This window comes from Prionailurus bengalensis, chromosome B4, assembly GCF_016509475.1.
Source record: "Prionailurus bengalensis isolate Pbe53 chromosome B4, Fcat_Pben_1.1_paternal_pri, whole genome shotgun sequence".
In the NCBI taxonomy this organism is placed as follows: Eukaryota; Metazoa; Chordata; class Mammalia; order Carnivora; family Felidae; genus Prionailurus; species Prionailurus bengalensis.
The window spans coordinates 75662580-75680248 of NC_057358.1; the positions used below are offsets into that span (position 1 = coordinate 75662580).

General features: G+C 47.5%; 2 protein-coding genes across 2 annotated transcripts; one reads left to right on the plus strand and one right to left on the minus strand.

The window, feature by feature from the left end:
- Positions 1–297: 297 nt before the first annotated feature.
- Positions 298–11803, plus strand: CCDC65 (coiled-coil domain containing 65). Its single transcript, XM_043561772.1, has 8 exons — positions 298–651; positions 1472–1639; positions 7528–7697; positions 8374–8512; positions 9452–9649; positions 9841–10059; positions 11137–11289; positions 11405–11803. The coding sequence occupies exons 1-8, from the start codon at positions 520–522 to the stop codon at positions 11720–11722; spliced, it is 1497 nt and encodes a 498-aa protein (XP_043417707.1). The 5' UTR covers positions 298–519; the 3' UTR covers positions 11723–11803.
- A 384-nt stretch (positions 11804–12187) lies between these two features.
- FKBP11 (FKBP prolyl isomerase 11) lies at positions 12188–16364 on the minus strand. Its single transcript, XM_043561773.1, has 6 exons — positions 15154–16364; positions 14906–14971; positions 14414–14501; positions 14116–14149; positions 13686–13756; positions 12188–12425 (listed from the first exon to the last, which is right to left on the minus strand). The coding sequence occupies exons 1-6, from the start codon at positions 15280–15282 to the stop codon at positions 12208–12210; spliced, it is 606 nt and encodes a 201-aa protein (XP_043417708.1). The 5' UTR covers positions 15283–16364; the 3' UTR covers positions 12188–12207.
- Between the last annotated feature and the right edge of the window lie 1305 nt (positions 16365–17669).

The following is a 17669-nucleotide window of genomic DNA, read 5'->3' on the forward strand; positions in this document are numbered from 1 at the left end:
CCGTTTTCCAACGCGGCTGCACTGTTTTACATTCCTACCAGCAATGTACAAGGGTATCTCCACATTCTCTCCAAAATGTGTTATTATCTGTATGCTAAAATATGGCCATTCTATGAAAAACAACCCCCCCCCCCCCACCAACGTTTTAAAAGGCTTAAAAACTTTCAGTGAGGAGGCCACGGCTTTTGATAAGTAAAACAACCATCTCTCAAAAACTGACCGCGGTCCTCCAGCCAGCAGACGGCGCTCCACCAGGGTCCCTACTCCTAGCCTTTCACAACGCCATCTTAGTGACAGCCCCGTTGCTAGGAAACGGATATGCGTCTTTTGGCTCCAGATCCCAGCCTCACCAAGATCCCAGGCGCTCTCTCTCTTGCGGAAAGACTGAGATCTAAGGTCCCCGCTACCATGCAGGGGTAGTTCAGAAGGCCCTGTCCTGGGGTACTTTCCTCCTACCTCCTGTAAAGCTCTCCAAAGCAGACCGAGGATCGTTGCTTAGACACGGTCCCCCGCCCAGCTATGTCTAAGAAAGGGAAAAAGGCCAAGATGCCCCTGTCGGATGAGGAGCAGCTGCTTCTGTTTCAGCAGAAGTTGCTGGCAGAGGAGGAGATGGCCAAGAAGAAAGAGAGGCTCCTGAGCCAGTTCTTGAAGGTGATGGCTTCATGCATTACTCTCTGCCCAACCCCACCCACTCCCTACACCAGCCCTGTTGCCTTGATCCTCTCGTTGCGGCAGCCTCATTTTCATGCTGGCCTCCTCTCCTCCGGAAACCTTGAGAACCAAATATACTTAGATTTCTGGCAACATTGTCGGGGAAGGAACCAGTTCTTTGTGAAGTACGGAGGGGTCAAAGGGTAAGGAGGTTAATGGCACAACTGAGCCCCAGACCAGGACAGTAGGTGTTATTAGCTGTCCTAGCTTGTCTGAAATTCTGATATACTCCCCGGAGATATGTCATTACAAACAACATCCTGCTTTGATGTCTTCACCTGAAGGAAATTCACCCTTGCCCTCCCTAAAGTGCCATCAGGCTGTTCCTGTCTTACTTCAGACTATCCCCAAAACGAGAATGGGAATTCCCTGAATGTTAGTCATCAGGAAATTTGGTCCCTTAGAAAAAGACAAAAGGCAAGGTGTCGGTTGACAAACTGTGATCTTGTTCGCTTTTTCAAAGTTTATTTATTTTGGGGGGGGGGGGGAGGTTGAGTGGGGGAAGGGCAGAGAGAGCAAGAGGGAGACAGAGAATCCCAAGCAGGTTCCGAGCTCCACCATGAGCCCTATTCAGGGATCCAACCCATGAACCTTGAGATGACCTGAGCCGAAATTAAGAGTCAGATGCTTAACCGAGTGAGTCACCCAGGCGCCCCTTTTTAATTAATTAATTAATTAATTAAAAAGTAATCTTGTTCATTTTACTGTAACAGGGCTTTAGGCCCTGACCTCTTGGGGGTGTATTTATTCCTTCACACAGGACAAGCTGGCCAAGGAGGAGCACAACAGTGCTCTGAACCTTTACAAGATTAACACACAGTGGAGAACTGTCCTTAGGGAAGTCAAGACCAGAGAGCTGCATAAGGACATTGAGATCCTCAGCCAAACGTTTGAACGAGTGGTGGACTGCAAGGACAGTGTCATCAAGGTAGGCACTCTTCCCAAGGAAACACTTGAACCTGGCTGCCCTGACCTCTTAATACAATGGGCCTACTGAATTCATTTGTCCATCTTTTATTTTAATAGTTTTTTAAATTTTTATTTATTTGGAGAGAGAGGGGGAGAGAGAATCCCAAGCCGACTCCTCACTGTCAGTGCAGAGCCCAGCCCAGAACCCCATCTCACCAACCATGATCCTTGTGAGATCGTGACCTGAGCTGATATCCAGAATCAGTTGCTTAACCGACTGAGTCACCCAGGCCCCCCCCCCATTTATTTATCAGTCTTAAAGCCCTTACAAGATGCAGGCCGTGATGAAGCCGGCTATTGGTAATACCAGTTTTCACTGAAATGAAAAATAGAATACTGGGCTGTCATCCCTCTCCCCACCCCCTCAGCATAGCCATTTTCTTTGGTTATCTACTGCCTAAAACCAGCACTATACAATATTAGAGTTGTAAGGCACAGCAGACATCACCCAATGACTTAAACTTAGTCCCGTGTCTTCATTTCAATGTGAGAAGCCTCAATTCCAGAGAAGGGAACTGACTTGCCCAAGGTGACACAGCTAGTCAGTGAGAGAGCTGGAACCAGAGCATGAGTTTCTTGATTCCCACTCCAGTGCTTTATTTAACCGAATTCTGTTGGGCCTCTTTGATTCAAGTTCAATGGCCTTGGATGAGATTGAGATCCCCATGGGTAAGAGTAGTTGTGGATCTCTAAGCAACTCAATCAACCATCCTTATGCTCTTGGACGATTCTTGAGTTGAGTCCATATCATCTTTTTTCTTTTTAATTTTATTTCTTTATTTTTGAGAGAGAGAAAGACAACATCTGCATTGAGCGAGTGGGGTAGGGGCAGAGGGAGAGGGAGAGAGAGTCCCAAGCAGGCTCCATGCTGTCAGCAGAGAGCCCCACAGGGGGCTCGAACCCACAAACCATGAGATCATGACCTCAGCCAAAATCAAGAGTCAGACATTTAACCGACTGAGCCACCCAGGCGCCCCACATACCATCCTTTTTTCTAAGGGATTTTGCTCTATCCCTTCTTTTATCCTATTTTTAACCTCTGTTTACTGACTCTTACTTAGACTTTTCTATCTGAAAACAACAACAGAAATCCCACATAAGAGCAAAATATACATTGTCAGCCTGGCATGCCCCCTCTTGCAAACACACATCTCTCCTTCACAGCCTAACTCTTGGGGGAAAAAAAAAATTAGTAGGCCTGGGCAAGCTTCAAGCGATACATATTAGGAGTCTCCAGATTTATAAAAACCATTATACATTAGAATTCCTCACCCCACCAGTTATACCTTATGGCCTTCTTTTAAATGTTTATTTATTTTTGAGGGTGGGGAGGGGAAAAGAGAGGGGGACAGAAGATCTGAAGCAGGCTCTGTGCTGACAGCAGAGAGCCCATGCAGGGCTCAAACTCGTGAACCGCGAGATCATGACCTGAACCAAAGTCGGACACTTAACTGACTGAGCCACCCAGGCGCCCCCACCTTATGGCTTTTTACATGACTTCTTCCGACACTTACTGGGAGTTATCAAATACCTGCTGAGAGGAGAACCAGCAGGGTTCATTTAGGGATGCTGAGCAGTGGCCAGGCTCCCCCTTCCATCAATTAGCTTCCAGCTTTGTAGCAAACGATTACAGTCCTTGACTTAGGTAAATCACATATTGCTAATATTACGCACCTTCAGGGTCATTCCTGAATAACCGAACCTACACATGTTAAATGTGCAAATGTTAGTGATCCTCACCTGCTATCTCCACTTCACTTCTCATTTATCCGGCATCCCACATCTGATTTCCATCCTTCCCTAGGAAGCTGCTCTTGTAAAGACTACCAGGCCCAAATCATGGCCACTGTTCATCATTTCGTCATCTCCTAACCTGACTTCTCTGTGGCGCTGATACTCTTGGTCATGCCTTCCTTCTTGAAACTCCCCTTTGGTTTCCATGACACCATTCTCTCATGGTTTCTCTCCTGCTTCTGGGATATATACATCCAGTCCCCTTGGTGAGTTTATCTTCCTCTCTCCATCTCCTGAACTTGAGCATCTCCCAGGTTTCTGAGTCTGGCCATCTCACCCTTTAACCAGGTATCTAAGGTCTAGACAGTTGTACACAATACCCTGGTTTTATTTATTTTTATTTTTATTTTTTAATTTTTTTAACATTTATTTATTTTTGAGACAGAGAGAGACAGAGCATGAACAGGGGAGGGTCAGAGAGAGGAAGACACAGAATCTGAAACAGGCTCCAGGCTCTGAGCTGTCAGCACAGAGCCCCACGCGGGGCTCGAACCCACGGACCGCGAGATCATGACCTGAGCCGAAGTCGGCCGCTTAACCGACTGAGCCACCCAGGCGCCCCAATACCCTGGTTTTAAATACCACTTTTATGTCAGTGACTTCCTGGTCTGTAACACCAGTCTGGATTTCTTTCATGAATTCCACATCCTTCTATTCAAGATTCCTAGATATCCGTTCCTGGTTGTTGCATTGTCCTCACAACTGAACTAAGGAGTTCCCCCTTCCCTGGGCAGGCCCAGAGCAATTTTTCCACAATCTGGTCTTCCTTACTCTCTATTCAGGTGGTCCCTGCCATTCATCAGACCACTCAACAGAAAAATCCGGGAATCATCCTAGGGTTTGCCTCCATCCCTGACTTCTTTCACTAAGTTTTGTATAAACCTTCTGCTGAAGTACTTTTCAAAGCCACATCCTGCTCTCCTTCCCCCCTGTCCTGCTGCAGTTGAGACCTGGGCACTTTCTCTCATATGGACTGTTGCACTAGGCCCCTATCTTCCAGCCTTTCATGCCCAGCCACCTCCAGGTGACTGTCTACACAACTACCAGGATTATCTTTTTATTTATTTTTTTTAATGTTCATTTATTTTTGAGAAAGAGCACAAGTGAGGGACGGGCAGAGATAGGGGGACAGAGGATCTGAAGCGGGCTCTGCGCTGACAGCAGTGAACCTGATGTGGGGATCGAACTCACGAACTGCAAGATCATAACCTGAGCCAAAGTCTGACGCTCAACCAACTGAGCTGCCCAGGTGCCCCGGGATTATCTTTTTGAAACAAAAATCCGATCCTGGTACTCCACTGCTTAAATTTTAGTGGCTTCTTTCTTCCACAGAAAAAAATCCAAACTCCAGGGAAAAAAACATCAAAGCCCTACATGTTCTGGCCTCTGCCCGTACCTTTCCTTGTTTCTTACCTGTGATTTTGCACATGCTGTTCCCTCTATTTGGAATTCTCTTTTCCCCATCTCTTCAGTCTTCCTGGCAAACTCTCACTCCTCCTTCAGGAGTGATACAAATGACATGAGTCCTGTGAAGCCTCCCCCTGTGCTCTTAGACACAGGCACTCAGCCTTTTATATCCCACTGTCACAGGTACATCATTGACCTCATAGCAATTTCCATGTTACACTGTAATTTTCTGTTTATCTAACACCTTTCCTACTACACGACTGCAAGCTCCTTTGGGGGCAATATGCATGTCTTTTCATCCCTGAATCCTTGGCCTCCAGCACGGTGCCGGTACATGACAGGTTCAGCAATCATCTTGTTGAGTGAGTGAAGAGGCCTCCATTATCAGCACCTATTCCATAAGATCCTTTCTCATCCCAAACATACAAGGTAAGAGCCAGCTTTGCATAGAGGCTGTGGCAGCTTACAATGCATGGCTCAAGGTGCCTGGATCATGTGGGCACTTACTAAATCCTTTTTGTGTTTCATTCACTTTAATTGTAATTTGTTTTACTTTTTCGAACAGGCATTTCACTCATTATTCAAAATTCAAAAGATAAAGTGAAAGAGAGAAAAGTCCCCTCCCACCAGTGACTTCCAGCCACCTAGTGCCTTAATCATTTTAATTTCATGAGTAAACCTTTTTTTTTTTTTTATGTTTTTGACAGAGAGAGAGAGGGAGGGAGGGGCAGAGAGGGAGGTAGACACAGAATCTGAAGCAGGCTCCAGGCTCTGAGCTGTCAGCACGAAGCCCAGTGTGGGGCTCAAACTCACGAACCACAAGATCATGACCCGAGCTGAAGTCAGATGCTTACCGAATGAGCCACCCAGGCGCCCCACAAGTAAACTTTTTTTTTGTACAAATTATAGTCCTACATCCTGTTTTGCCCCTTTTTCACTGAGCAATATATCCTAGGGACTATTCCACATTAGTCCATAAAGAGCTTCTCTCTCTCTCTCTTTTCTTAAAACAACTGCATAGTATTCTGTATTATAAAATGTTACTTTGTTTTCTGTATTTCCTGTATCTTGTAATTAGATCTAGTTTAGAGGTGTTGTATTCTTCCATCCAGGAAGCACATGCATCTGGTAATCTCTTCTTGTGATTTTTAAAAAATTTTTATTTGAGAGAGAGAGGGCGCATGCGCATGTGAGCGGAGGGGCAGAGAGAGAGAATCCCAAACAGACTTGCACTGTCAGCGCAGAGCCCAACGCAGGGCTCGATCTCACGAACCGTGACCTGAGCCAAAATCAAGAGTCGGGTGCTTGATGGACTGAGCCACCCAGGCGCCCCTCTTTTTGTGAAGTTAGCATTTGTTGTTTCTCTTTTAATTCACTGGGGGTTACAAAATGCTGATTTTCTAATAATGTCATTCCTTTTTCATTTATTAGCTTGAATACTTCTATAAAGAGATACCTCGGTCATTTACCATTCAGTGACCAAGAGGTACAGCTTATATAATAAAGGTAGCATAAATGCTTAATTCTTTCTCTGCCCTTTAAATGCCATTAAAAAAATTAAAAAAGGAATGAGTTGTCTGGTATCCTCCAAAGGTAACCATTTTTTTAAGTATGCTTATGAATTCATAATCAAAGATAATTGATATCTTTTCAGTTCATCATAGTTTTTATCCTTATTGATGCTCACACTGTCCCCTTTCTCGCCAGTGGAAGTGTTCCAGCTATCTATTACTACATAACAAACCACTCCTAAATCAGTGACTTAGAACAATTTCTTTTATTATTTCTCACGATCCGTCGACTTCGTTCACCCAGGTGGTTCCTGCTCAGTATCTCCCCTACAGTTTTCAGTCAGATGTCGGTTGGGGCTACAATCTTCTGAAGGCTGGACTGGGCTGGATGTCTAAGGTGGCTGGCGGTTGATTCAGAGAGTCAGCTGGGAGCTCAGCTGAACTGCTGACCAGAATGCCTTAACATGGCCCCTTCCCAGGCACTGCCCTTCTCACAACGTAATGGCCGGGTCCCTGGAGGGAGTGTCCCAAGAACAAGCATTCCAAGGGGCAGGAAGCAGAAGCTGCCGGGCCATGTAAGGGCTAGGTCTGGAACTGGCGCAGTGTCATTTCCACTATGTTCTCATGGTCCAAGTAGTGACGGTGTCTGCCCAAATTCAAGGAGATGGAAGAAGATAATACCTCCTGCTGGAGGAGTGGCAAGGTCACATTGCAGATTGTAGGATAGGAGATATTGCTGTGCGGATCTTTAGAAGACGTCCTCTGCCACAGGGAGCCACTTCTGTCGGGCTCCTGAATCCCTTTGACGTGACCCTATTGGTCTTCCATAGCTGCTTTGCTATGTTGTATGACAAGATACCCTTGGTTCTACTTGTTTCTCTTCTGCCTCACATCTTGGAGCCTCACTGTAAATGTCTTTTGTCCCTAGGACACTGGCAGGCTACCTGGGGTTCCCGGATGTCACTCTTACTTTCTATTCATGAGTGGGAGAACAGCACCCTTGGCGCCAAAGAGCTGGCGTCAGGAGCTAGGGGAAAATGCCGTTCGTGCCATCCAGCTGACCAGCTGAATACATTTTTATTTTCTCACACGGATGCCATTCAGCCAAAAAGGTAACTCCCTGTTTCCTACCCAGTCTTTAGCCACGGACCTGTCAGAAGCCGAGGAGCAGTACGCCCATGCCCTGCGCAGCCACCTGCACAGCATCGATCAGCTTTTAGCCCTGCAGAGAAGCCGGCTCAACCTCCTAGAGGAAAGTTACAACATGGAACTGGAGGCCCTAACCAAAGAGTTTGAGACAGAAAGGTATGGGGGCCTAAGAGGACTGAGGGATTGAGTCCAGGAGAGTATGCAGAGCCTGTGTCAAGGAGCTATCTATAAGCCAGCACCATGGAGCATCCCACCTTGCTTATGATATGACCCCAGCAGAGAAGATCCTGAGTCCCTTCTTTTTCTTTTTTTTTTTTTTAAGTAGGTTTCACCCCCAGTGCGGAGCCCAGCGTGGGGCTTGAACTCACAACCCTGAGATCAAGACCTGAGCTGAGATCAAGAGTCAGACAGTTAGCCGACTGAGCCACCTAGGTGCCCCTCTCCTGAGTTCCTTCTAAACTAACATGTGTTTAAGCTTGTGGATTTAGCTTCCCTACAGCCATGCCAGGTCCCTATCTGTAACACCCTCACCACCTACTTTCAGCTATCAAGATCCAACCCATCTGGTAGGGATCAGGGATGGGATGGAGACTTCTCACTGAAATCTTTTGTACTTTTTCACTTGTTGTATCATATAAATGGACTGCCTGCTCAAAAATCAAAACAATCTTATTCATTCTTTCTGATCCCAAAAAGAATAGGGCCCACCCTCTCTCTGTTTACCTAGGAATTTATACTATTTGTACAGTTTTACCACATACTGCTTTGAGTTGTCATTATTGGTCCATATGCTTTATCCCTCAGTGCAGGGACAGTGTCTTGTCTCCCACAGGAAGACAATCATGGACCAGCATGAAAAGGAGATTCACTACCTACAAGATGTCTTCATGGCCATGGAGCAGAACTATATAGATTCTGAGTATGAAAGTAAGCTGGAGTTCCAGAGCATGTGGGATGATCTCAAAAACAAGGTATGGAGGGAGAGCAGCTGGGCAAGAGCTGGGAGAGAAGGGAGAAAAAATGCTCAAGGCCACTGGAGCTCGTAGAGACCCCTAATCAACACAGTCAAGAGACAAATCACAGGGGTGATCTGTGAAAGAAACTGAGGCCCAAAGAAGTAAAATGACCCACCAAAGTTATGCTGCTGCTTTGTGGTACAGCCAGGAGGAGAATCCAGTTCTGCCCTTGGCCCCAAAGTGCTTTCCACCATCCTGGAGGCTACAAAGTTAGCTATCCTGCAGACCTGGGTTTGGGCATGGGGTTCTTTGTTTTTATTTTGCCCCACAATGTTTTGTAAATTAAAAAAAAAGTTTTTTAATGTTTATTTGAGAGAGAGAGAGAGAGAGAGAGAGAGAGAGAGAGACAGTGTGTGAGTCAGGGAGGGGCAGAGAGAGAGGGAGACACAAAATCCAAAGCAGGCTCCAGGCTCTGAGCTATCAGCACAGAGCCCGATGCGGGGCTTGGACCCACAAGCCACGAGATCATGACATGAGCTGAAGTCGGACACTCAACTGACTGAGCCACCCAGGTGCCCCTTGTAAATTTTAAAATAAGCTTCCTACATTTAAAAATTGAAAGGTTTCACATAAAAATCCTAAATTTAGCTCGCCTTGAGAAAAGATCTGGTAACACTGGGCCACGTTTCCAAATGGGGACATTCATGGGAAGCCGGGCAGATAGGCCACTACTCCCAACCCCCCGTGGAGCATTTCCTCTCTGGTTCACCACAGGCCTCATCTAGCATACAGCACATATTTATAACATCTGCCTGGTCTTTGTAGGCATTTTCATTGGCGACCTCTGCACCCTACTATGTTACAAACAGTTGAAGAGGATGAGGTTGCTGGAGGCAGTAAAAGGGCACTAATAGGGTAATTCCAAGCACTGGCTATTTTGGCACCACTTCCTAGAATTTAGAAGAGAAGCATTTTCTAAGACTGCACCTGGAGAATACAGTAGAAGATCTGTGGAGAAGGTTCCAGGATGCACTCAAGAATTATACTGATGCCACAGAGGATCAAAAGATTGCCTTTGAGACTCTGAAGGTGAAAGATGAAAGAAGCTCCAAAGAGATTGAAGCACAGATGAAAAAAATACAGAAATTACAGGTTAGTGCAGCCAACTGGAAATACTGCTTTCACTGCTCCGTTATCCCCTATTCATCCCCCAATTTCTACTGGACCCCTGGCTGGGGAAAGGTGATATCCCTGGATTTCAGTCCCCGGATGGTCCTTTTGCCTGTCTCGTTGTAGACCTTCAGCCAGGCAAGAGTTTACTCTAATCTATTCTGTTCCTCCAGGACTCCATAATTATTTTAAGAGGCAAGATCATGGCGCACAGCCATGAGAATGAAGACCGGAACCAGTACATTCGTAAGGACAAGGAGCTGGTCCTTGCACAACTGCGAAAACTTAAGGCCCAAAGGAGTCACGCCCGGGAAATATCTCAGGAAAACTTGGTCAAACTTACTTTGGAAAGTAATGCCACCCTCAAGGCCCTGAGAAAGATTGTTGATAAGGTAACGAAGGGGAAAGGGCAGTCAAAACAAAACCAAGAAACTTGGCTCCTGCGAAGTGAAACGGGTTTGAGAAAGGTAGAGGGCTTTCTCCTGCTTCCTGCCTGAGTACCTTTTTTATTCCATGTTTCCTCCCCTCTCACATTTTATTTTACCTTATTTTATTTTTAAAGCTTATTTATTTATTTTGACAGAGACACAGAGAGAGCACAAGCAGGGGAGGGGCAGAGGAGGGTGGAGAACAGGGGGTCCAAAGCAGGTTCTGTGCTGACAGTCCAATGTGGGGCTCAAACTCATGAACCACGAGGTCATGACCGGACCCGAAGTCAGAAACTTAACCAACTGAGCCACCCAGGTGCCCCCCCTCACATTTTAAGTTAAATGAATTAAGGGGTGCCTGGGTGGCTCAGTTAGTTAAGCGTCCGACTCTTAATTTCGGCTCACGTCATGATCTCAGTCAGGAGATTGAGCCCCACATTGGGCTCATGCTGGGCATGGAACCTGATTAAGATTCTTTCTTTCCCTCTCCCTCTGGCCCTCCACTGCTTGCTCTCTCAAAAAAAAAAAAAAAAAAAAAAAATACAGGGGCGCCTGGGTGGCGCAGTCGGTTAAGCGTCCGACTTCAGCCAGGTCACGATCTCGCGGTCCGTGAGTTCGAGCCCCGCGTCAGGCTCTGGGCTGATGGCTCGGAGCCTGGAGCCTGTTTCCGTTTCTCTCTGCCCCTCCCCCGTTCATGCTCTGTCTCTCTCTGTCCCAAAAATAAATAAACGTTGAAAAAAAAAAATACATATATATGTATACACACACATATGTATGTATACACACACATACATATATATACACACATATTTATGTATACACACACACACACATATATATGTGTATATGTGTATATATATTCCAAGTATATAAATACTTGGAATAGTGCTTGGCACCTAGTGAAGAGCCTGTTAGATGTATTTATTACTCTCATGTCACATTTGGATGCATACTTCCCTGGGTTCAAGCAGGGGAACCAACTCCACTATTTCCCCTCCCCACCCCCTTTCCTAATAAAAGGTCTCTTCATGCTTCCGATAGGGTGAAAAGATCCTGAAACTTGCTGAAATATGTAGGAAATTTGAAACAGAGGAAGAAAAAGTGCTACCTTTCTATTCATCAGTATTGACTCCCAAGGAGCAGGCGGAGATAGAAGAAATTTACCGAGAGGAGCTTACTGAGGAGCTCTCAAAGGTAAAGTTCCTAGGGCCCCAGAGGCCATCACCCAAGGTTGGAGATGATGGGCCACTGGGCTTACATTTGCTAATGGGCCCCACCACGTACCTTGTCCCTTTAACTCAACTCCCAGGTGATCGTGAACTATACAGGGATGGAGAATTTCTGGAAAAGGTACAACAAAGTGAAACTGGAACAACTGAGCCTCCAGCAGAGACGCGCCCAGTTGTTAGAAATCAACGGCAAGTTGCGAGAGATGCTGAAGCAGTACTTGGATGGCATCTCGGTGAGTGATGAAGTGCTGAGCCAGCTCAACCCACTCTTTATCGTCAACCATCGAAGCAACTTACCCCAGCCGTTGTCCACACCGACCACCCAGCCAGGTGACAAGCAACCTCCAACCACCTACAACATCATTGAGGCAGCCCACGTGATCTCCCATATCCTGTGATACAAGGAGTAAATCTCTTTTCAAATCCCAAATGATTTTTTGAGAGACCCAAGGACTTTGCTATTAAAATTTTCCATGGGGTTTGTGAGCTCTTTATATTTTCCCCATAATGAACAGAGCAGTCTCACTGGAAGACACTAGGAATACAGTGGCCCCACAGAGTGGAGCTAATAGCTAGGCAAACATCAGAGGCTCATTGCTCCAGGAAGCATTGCTTCTTGGAAGTCTGGGCACTGTGGGGGCCAACACCCATACCTTCGGGAGGTACAGATCCTATGGGAAGACTCAAGAGCAGGTCCTTGGCAGGAAGTTAGGACGGGAGGAAGAGGCAAAGGCAGAGGTGATCCAAAGCCTCCAAACACCCCATCAGGCAAGATCCAACTCAGAATGCCTTTTTCCCCAGCCCTTTTCCTCATTCCCACTTACAGAAGTAGCCCCAGAAAGTATCAGGTGAAGAATACAAAGAAATTTTTAAAAATTATTTATTATTTCTTTTTGCTCTTGTTTCGTTTCTCTTCCTTGAGCTTCTTTTTGGAGACTTTAGGTCTGGTGGCCTTTTTGTATAGGTGATACCCAATGAGGCCCAGGAGGGCTGGCACCATGGCCATGCCTACCAGAGGCAAAATGCCCTTCACCAGCTTTTGCCAGTAGTTGGCTCGGATCAGTGCAATCAGCTCCACATCAAACTGCAGCACTGCATCCGCTGGAGGCAGAGAGGAGGTGAGGGTTAGAATCTCTGCATTTTATCCAGGGCTCAGAATCTAAATGAAAGCAGGGGAAGGGCAGGCCACACCAGAGCAACAACTATGAAGCTGGCAAGATTTAAATGTGTTGAGTTCCTTTAGACAAAAGTAGAGAAGAGTTATGAACAGAGTCTATTGGTAGTTATGTTCGCCCCAAATCTACAAGTGTGGCTTGTGTTCACGGACAGGTTTTTGATAGCACAGGGAAACTTCCCACAGGGTGTTCTCCATTTATAAGTGAGAGAACCTCTATACTAATGACTCCATTTCCAAACAGCCACATCGATAGAATCTTTGCAGGCCTGAAATTAATTGAATTTAACCTAGATGTTTTAAAATTGCACCAACCAATGAGCACACTGATGTGACTGTTACTAAGAAAACATAGATGTTTCAACATAAGAGCTGGAGAGGAAGAAGGAGGTGGCTTAAGAAGTAAGGAGCCAGGGAATGAACAGGGGTGAGTCAGGGGAGAAATACAAACACTGGAAATGGGGAGATTAAAGAGCTTCGGGTAAAAGAGTTTCTCTTTAGTCCATGACCCTCTTTCCGGTTTTCCCTCTCAGTTGTAACTGGGATAAGAACTTTTATACTAATACTCTGAAGGACAAAACCTTTTAGCCAACAGAGCATTTGTTATAACCCAAAGCAAGAGATCTGCATCTTAGGAAATCTGTCCAGCCTCAGATCTTCAAGTATAGATATCAGCAGTGACCTGTGACAGCTTTTGAAGTTATAGGGTAGGCTTGCCTTTTACAAGTTGTTTTTTGTTTTGCTTTGTCTTGAATTACTTGACTGATAATTTTTACTGTCTCTTTCCTGATGGAGGCTGAAAGGAAGGGTAGAGGTGTGGTGAGAAGCCATGCCAGCTGCACAAACGACACAGGTTGGAGTTGTGGAGAAGCGGCAGGAGAAAGGTCTAGAGTTCTGAAAGGGGTAGCACAGGCAACAGACCCAAGTGGTTCAAGCAGGTGTCTCCTCCCTATAAAGTTGCTGTCTGCTAGAGGGCAAGCCAGGTGGCCTAACAGGTTATATGTCTCTAGTCCCTGTTGGTGACCTGAAGAGGAAAACAGTGGCCCTGCAGGAGTCCCTGGCCGCCCCTGTCCTTTTCAGCAAACTGGGTTTAGACCTTCTCAAGCTCCAGACAAAGTGTACAGCTCCTTGTAGCTCTGAGGGACTGGGTATTTGGATTACCTGAGAGAGAGGCCTAGTCAGATTACCTGGGATGGACGGTGGAAATCCCCTTTTTCCATAGGCCAAGTGAGAAGGAATGATTGCCCTTCGCTTCTCTCTGATGGAAGGAATGTGAATCACAGCTAGAGGTGGGACCAGGTGGGCCAGTGGCCTCAATCCATCTGAAGCCCCACCAGCAAAACTCTCTGGATATTCACCCCAAAACATGAACTTTCCCACTGAGCACTCAGTAGGTTGACCAGGAAAGGTCCCCCACATGCCTCAACTCCTCCAACAAAACCCACAGCCAGATAGGCAAAATGGCTTTGGATGCCCTTAGGGGTCCCAATGACCTGGACCTGCCCAGTGCAAAGCCTTTATCCACATTCTTCTGCCCCCTCTAAGAACAAGAATAGCAAAGTAAACCTCCACCCATGCTAGGGGGGTACCCAAGCCCGCCCCTGCCCAGATACTCACCCCACACACATGTCTAGAAGGCTCTGCTCCAGACCTTGAGGAAGAAGACACAACTGAACAGGAAGCTACCTACATTCCCCAAATCCCAAGGCTCCCTTTGACCCTCAACTGAGCTCCCCATTTCTCAACTGCCTGGTTGCCAGTGGGGTGTGAGGCAAAAGCAGTGTTAGAAGTGGGGTTTGAACCTGAGGACGTGACTGGGAGAGTCGTGGGGGCACTTCCAAGGTAACTTAGAGATTGAAGAGGCTAAGGAAAGCTTAAGTTAGGAGACGTAAAATGGGAGGCGCAGGTCACATACCTGGGATCACCTGCTTTTGGCCAAGTTCTATAACCAGAGGATCTCTGGTCAGGGAAGTGTCAATAATGCGTCCATCTACCAAGCTGCCCTGGGGGGAGACAGCAGCAAGAGCGCACACCTAGTACCTCTCTCTCAGCAGGCGCACACCACACACACCTGCGCCCCTGGGCAGCGGCGGCCAGGCGGCAACCCCCTGGCAGCTGCAGCCCAGCATTCCCCTCAGGGCAGAAAGCAACAGGAAGCCCCGAAGGGCTGGCACTTCTCGGAGATCTCCCCACCCTACTCTTCCCCACACCGGGACGGAACTGGCGGAAGAGCTGGGAGGGGAAATGGGCCGGGAAGAAGAGCGCCCCTCCCCCCGCCACGTGCTCGACGACCCCAGAGCCCCAACTTACTCCCGAACCGCTTGCCACGTGTCCCAGCCAACGCTGACGTGTTCCAGCAGGGCGCCGCCCCCTCCCAGGCCCCGCCCCGGCCCCCCAGATCCCTCACCGTGTAGTGTATGTGCAGCGTGTCTCCAAAGGCAGCGGGCTCCGCGCAAGGCTCAGGGGGCTCCACCTATGATCGGACTACAGGAGTCACGCAGGATCCTCCAAAGGTCCGTTCCTGTCCCTAGACCCGGTACCCACCCCCCAACTCAGTTCCCACACTTGCTCGCCTACCCGCTCCCAGGTTCGTTTAGACCCCTTCATTCCCTCCCCAGGCCCAGCTACCGCAGCCCCAGGACACTCTCTCCTCACCAGGGTCTCCACTTGGAGGGTCCGGACGGGACTTTCGGTTTCGAACCCAGCCTCAGCCCAGCACACCGCCCCACTGAGCAGCAGCAGCAGCAGCAGACGGATCGGGAGTAGCGAGGGGCGCAGGGTCATGACTGGACGCGGGGCAGGGCACGGGGCACCAGGACAGGCTGTTCGGGTGGCGGCGGCTAGGACAGCGGTTCCCTCGGCGCCCAGGCTGTACTGGACGGGACGGGGCGGGTAGCAACGCGCCAGCTCCTCCTCCAGCAGCCCTTCCTCCACCTTGTCCCCACCTCCTGGAGGGAGGAGGCCGCTGGGAGCCCTCCCTACCCTCTAAGATCGTGAGGTTGCGGATTTTGACCCCTCCGTTTGCCGTTCTGTCCCTTAGTGAGAGGCTGGATCACTGAATAGCACCCACTTATGATGACCTATTGTGTGCCAGTCACTTGTCTGTAATTCTCAAAACCACCCTGAAAGGTAGGCATAATTGTTTCCATTTTACAGACGAGGAGCTGGGTGCTCAGGTTAAGTAACTTGCCCAAGGTCTTCTAGCTAGGTGGCGACAGAGACAAGATTCAAACCCATTATTGCCTGAGTCCAGCGTGTTTGTTCTCTGCCCTTTACTCTTAAGATAGGTCTCTTCACACCTGTCCTGGCAGTGTCTGGCTGCCCCCCATCCCCCCAGCAGTTGTTAGAGATGGCATCCCTCTCCCACTTCCAGCCCTTCAGCTTGAATTTCTGGAGGTCATATATCCAAAAGGAGACAGGTAACTAGCTGTCCCATCTCCCTGTCCTTTGGAAAGTTAATTTCAGAGTCAGGAGGTATTTTCCTGTAAGGATAGGGTGAATCCCTGATCTTTTCCTGACACCAACATCTCCTTCCTCCCTTCATCAACAAGTTTGTCAAAAGGGCAGCTCCCTTTTGTTTATGCAAAGACCTCAGTTTTTATTTTTATTTATCTTGCCCAATGTGGGGCTTGAACTCAACTCCAATACCAGCCAGTCAGGCACCCCAAGGGACTTCAGTTTTTAAGAGGGGTTTTAAATTATTTCGGGCAATGCAATCAGTCCCCTTCTGCATGATTCAAACCCTCACTGCCCACTCAGGCCTTGGCATCTGAATTCTGCTCCCTCAAAAAGTTATCAGTGAGCTCAAAGTCACCAAATTCTTGGGTCATTTCTTGGTCCCTTGTCTTACTTCTTTAATGTTTGAGAGAGAGAAAGAGTACGGGATGGGGAGAGAGGGAGAGAGGGAGAGAGAGAATCCCAAGCAGGCTCTGGGCTGTTAGCACAGAGCCCGACGTGGGACTCAATCTCACGTGAGATCATGACCTGAGCCAAAATCAGAAGTGTGGACGATTAACCAACTGAGCCACCCAGGCGTCTTTCCATTGTCCTCTTTAGCATCTCTCTGGTATTTGATGCAGTTGAGCTCTGAATGCCCTCACAAACTCTAGATACAACTGCCTACTTGGTATCTCCACCTACATGTTTGACCAGCACCTCAGATCAACACACCCAATACTGTACTCATTCCTTTTTTTCCTTCCATCCCATCGGTAACAACCCAGACTTCTCTCCCAATCTTGTTTTAGTGGCTCTGCTATTAGCATCCTTCTAGATTCTCATCTCCCACACCTAATGATTCTCCTTTGGACTCTCCTTCCACTGCCTCTCCATGCCTTCTTTCCATTCCCAAGGCTACTACCCTATTTAAGCTCTCATTAGCTCTCTCTTTGGGGTTGTTTAAAAAGAAAAAGCCCCCTCAGGGTGCCTGGGTGTCTCAGTCCATTAAGCACCCAACTCTTGATTTTGGCTCAGGTCATGATCTCACAGTTCATGAGTTCGAGCCCCGCGTCAGGCTTTGCACTGGCAGCACAGAGCCTGCTTGGGATTCTTTCTCTTTACCCCTCTCTCACTCTACCCCTCCCCTGCTCATGCTCGCTCTTTCAAAATAAACATCAAAAACATTTTTTTAAGACCCCCTCAGGAAGGAATTTCTAGGGATGATAGAAAGCTCTATATCTTGATAGGGATGTGGGTTATATGGTATGTACATTTGTCAGAACTTCTCAAACTATAGAAGAGTTGTGCCTTGCACTGCATGCAGATTATACCTTAAATGAAAAAAAAAAATCTACAAAACTACATTTCCAAGTCTTCCTTAAAGCTGGATAAGGCCATGTGACTAAGTTCTGGCCAGTAAGTCATAACAGAAGTGTTGGAAATCTTATCCTGGACTTCCAGCAAGGCCCTTAGTGGGAATTAGCTAAGAAGTGTGTCATTGTGTGCTCCTCTTCCTCCCCCCAGGCTCCTTCCCCCTTCCTTTTTTCTGCTGTCTGGAATGTAGCTGAGATGAATTACACTCTAGCAGCCACATTAGAGCATGAGGTGACCATGAGGAGGAAGCTATGTGTGAGGCTGGTGAAGCAAAAAGAAGTCTCAGCCCTGATAACTGTAAAGCCACCACACCTGGACTGCCTACCACCAGATACTTTTCAATTGAGGTAGAAGTGAAA